The sequence below is a fragment of the Alosa pseudoharengus genome, unplaced genomic scaffold (genome assembly GCF_046254945.1).
Source record: "Alosa pseudoharengus isolate Yale_2024_CS ecotype anadromous, Long Island Sound unplaced genomic scaffold, YU_APseudo_1.1 YU_APseudo_1.1_scf_22, whole genome shotgun sequence".
In the NCBI taxonomy this organism is placed as follows: Eukaryota; Metazoa; Chordata; class Actinopteri; order Clupeiformes; family Clupeidae; genus Alosa; species Alosa pseudoharengus.
The window spans coordinates 1,490,738-1,494,275 of NW_027468680.1; the positions used below are offsets into that span (position 1 = coordinate 1,490,738).

General features: G+C 49.9%; 1 protein-coding gene across 1 annotated transcript; it reads right to left on the minus strand.

The window, feature by feature from the left end:
- Positions 1-597: 597 nt before the first annotated feature.
- Positions 598-2,542, minus strand: LOC143139486 (uncharacterized). Its single transcript, XM_076300072.1, has 3 exons — positions 2,059-2,542; positions 1,854-1,926; positions 598-1,625 (listed from the first exon to the last, which is right to left on the minus strand). Exons 1-3 carry the CDS (start codon positions 2,362-2,364, stop codon positions 598-600), a joined length of 1,407 nt encoding a protein of 468 aa, XP_076156187.1. The 5' UTR covers positions 2,365-2,542.
- Positions 2,543-3,538: the final 996 nt, after the last annotated feature.

Genomic DNA, 3,538 nt, shown 5'->3' on the forward strand with positions numbered 1-3,538 from the left:
AAACCGTGCTACGGTGAGTTAACGTCGAAGGGCAGTCACGTGACTTCTAGTTGTAGTCTGTTTATGAAATGAAAGGAGCAATTTCGTTTTTTTAAAAGAAGGCAAAATAGTGTGATATTTTCACAGTTAGTAGATTATTACTGTACACACACTGACAAATATTGAGGCAAATTGTAGACCCTTCCATATACAACTAAACACGGATGTCTTGCTTAAGTGGATTTTTAATTTCATTATTCTATGTAATTTGCACTTTCAGAAATAAGAGATGCTGTAGGCCTATTTTCAGTTTTATAGCTGATGGTCTTATTTTGTTTACAAGTTACAGATGGAGTCTGGGTACTTATAGTACTGTTTAGCCTACATCTTACACACTTCAGGCTGTTGCAGATAGCTCAGGGAAGAGACTGTATGACACTAGATGGTACAGCCTGAGACATGCACAATAAAAAAAAAAAAATAGCTTTCTGCATTTTTATTTTGCTTTTCCCTCCATTGTACCGAACTCGTACCGAACCGTGATGTCCGAACCGAGGTATGAACCCAACCGTGACTTCTGTGTACCATTACACCCCTAGTGTGTTATGTGTGTGTGTGTTATGTGTGTTGCTGCTCGGGGTGGTGCTTCCTCATGTGTATGCGCAGGTACTGTTTCCCGGCGAAGCGCTTGGAGCAGTGCACGCAGGGGTGCGGCCGCTCACCCGTGTGGACGGTCTGGTGGGCGGTCAGGTGACCCGACTGTGTGAAGCGCTTGCCGCACTGCCCGCAGCGGAACGGTCGCTCGCCCGTGTGGATGCGCGTGTGTGTGTCCAGACTCTGCGCCGTCGTGAAGCTCTTACCGCAGAACGCGCAGATGAAGCTACGCTTGCACCCGCCGCCTCCCGAGCGTGTGTGTGTGTGTGTGAGCGCCTCACCGCGCGTGTGTGTGTGTGCGCGGGGAAGCAGGCTGAAGAGGGCAGAGTGTGTGTGTGAGAGGCCGCCGGAGGAGGGGAGGCCGTGTGTGTGTGAGAGGCCCGTGTGTGTGTGTGAGAGGCCCGTGTGTGTGTGTGAGAGGGTGTGTGTGTGTGTGTGTGTGTGCGTGAGGGCGGGTCGTGCGTTGGCCGAGCGTGAGCGCCAGTCCGCCACCAACTCACACACTCCGGCCGCCCCGCCCTCACGCTTCACACACACTCTGTCCAGGAAGGACAGCGCCTGGGCGTGTGTGTCCAGCTGTGCGTCCACCTGCGGGTCAGAAGGAGTGTGTTGTATGTCCGAGAAGGCGTCCGACTGGGTGTGTGTGTCCGAGTCTGTGTGTGCGTCGGAGTGTGTGTGTGCGTCGGAGTGTGTGTGTGAGTCCAGAGTGTCGGCCAGTGTATTCTCCTCATCACTCTCTAGCAGAATGGCCGAGGACAGTTCTAGAGCAGAGTGGGTGTGTGTGTGTGTGTCCAGGCTGTCTGCATGTGTGTGTGTGTGTGTGTCCAGGCTGTCTGCATGTGTGTGTGTGTGTGTGTCCAGGCTGTCTGCATGGGTGTGTGTGTGTGTGCCACTCAGAGCTCTCGGAGTTGCCATGTCAGTGGGCACCTCCTCCACGTCTTCACCCAAAGAATCCTGGGTAACATCAACCCCTTCTCCATGTTCGCCTGCACCTGCACACACACACAAATAAATACACAAATAAATACACACACATGCAGGCTTAATCTGTGTGTCTGTATGTGCATGTGTCACTGTTGTATGATGGGTATTTGTTTGTATGTATTTGATGTGTCTATGGTGTATGAACTCTGGTCTGGGACAATGTGTGTTCTGCGATTAATTAATATATACCTGTTCCACAAGTGTGTGTGTGTGTGTTTTGTAGTGAATTAACACACCTGTTCCATGCAGTTCCGGTTCTTCCTGTTTAACCTGTACAGTGATTGGCTGGCTCTCTTCCACGTCACGTGACTGAAAGAAGCATCCACAACCAATCAATATCATTCACAACCTAATGGTCCAAGCATAAAGTTAAAACAAATGGACAGCCTCTCTGAGAGTGTGTGTGTGTTAGTGTAGTTTTTAGCTGTGGAAGTTTCATACCATACACTCTTCCACCATCACTAGCTTCCCGCGCGTCTCGCGCCCCAGCCCATCAAGGCCACGAGTGTCACGCGCAGCGACGGTTTTCTCTGTCGCTGGTCCTCCACCGGCGCCGCGCGCGATGATGCTCTCAATCAGCTGCAGCTTTTGCCGCAGCTCCTCGTTCTCCTTCTGGTGGCGCGAGATCTCTAAGTGCAGTACAGCATAACCGTCATCCACGAGCTCGCATATCTCCGCCACAGCCGCGCGAGTCAGCGTCTCCATGATACTCGTGAGCTGTGAGTGGAACGTTCGGTAATTCGCCATTCTCTCTTCACCCGCAGCGAGACTCGCGAGCCAAGGCAGGATCCCGTGAGATCGACGGACAAGCTTTCAAGATGTCACGTAGTCGAATTATAACCTTCACTATTATTTGGATTCCGTGAAGTCTAGCCTCTGGATCACACCTGTCTCTGGAATAAACGTGATCGCGACAGTGGCTTCGCTCAATGTTATTGTTTTTTTGTATTTCCGGTTTGTAATGCTATAGGAAGAATGTAGCCAAAATAAGAGTCTCCTGTGCCATCGTGTATAGGCTACTATACACCGTGTTTTGGGGTTGTCCAGGTAGGATAATGACTCCGAGTGGCAGAGATTTCCAGTTTTAGACTTTGCCTCTCCCTGTGTCATCCCCTATAAACAGAAAATCTGTGTGGGAATGTATTATTACATCTAGAGATACACATTATTTGAGATTAACATCTCCAGAATCATCCAGCCAAGTTGCAGCTTGTGATCTGACCAGAGATTTGGACAGAGATGGGAGTCAGGAAGTTCGTAATCGTCTGGGGCAGATCTCACTGTTGCTGTGACCAATTAACCTTAAGGCTTGTTCTCCTGCCCTGGCCTAAAAGATGCCGTAATATCTCACTGGACACACACACACCTCCATCAGCCCTGAGGAAGCCATTCATGAACATGCACACAGACAGGTGAAATGAATGCTGTTGTATTAAAACTGGCTGTGCTTTAGTTTACTTCACACATGCATGCACGCCTAAATTAGATGGGGGTGTAATTATGCTTCATGTCCCCATGGTTACCTACACACACACACAAGACACACAGGGTGTATTTCTTAATTTCTTTTGTTTATTGATACATCATATGTAAACAAACACATCCCCTCCCCCACCCCTCAACCCCTTAGAGGTGTCATGGCAACGACATGGTAAACTAAAATTAGGTCTACAGTGATGGGACTACCATCTCCCGTCAGCTCCCCCCCCCCCCCTCCCCAACACACACACACACACTCATTCCCCCTCCCCAACACACACATACACACTCACTCCCCTCCCCGACTGTTTATTTCTTGCTCCTGCCCAACATACACACACACTCCCTCTCCAACACACACACACACACTCCCCTCCTTAACACACACACACACACACGTCCCTCCTTAACACACACACACATTCCCCTCCTCAACACACAC

Excerpts from the sequence above, each read along its gene's own strand:
- LOC143139486 (XM_076300072.1), bottom strand. The coding sequence starts at position 2,364 with ATGGCGAATTACCGAACGTTCCACTCACAGCTCACGAGTATCATGGAG. Across the intron at positions 1,927-2,058 it reads TGATGGTGGAAGAGTGTATG|TCACGTGACGTGGAAGAGAG; the intron begins GTATGAAACTTC and ends TGCTTCTTTCAG. Across the intron at positions 1,626-1,853 it reads ACCGGAACTGCATGGAACAG|GTGCAGGCGAACATGGAGAA; the intron begins GTGTGTTAATTC and ends GTGTGTGTGCAG.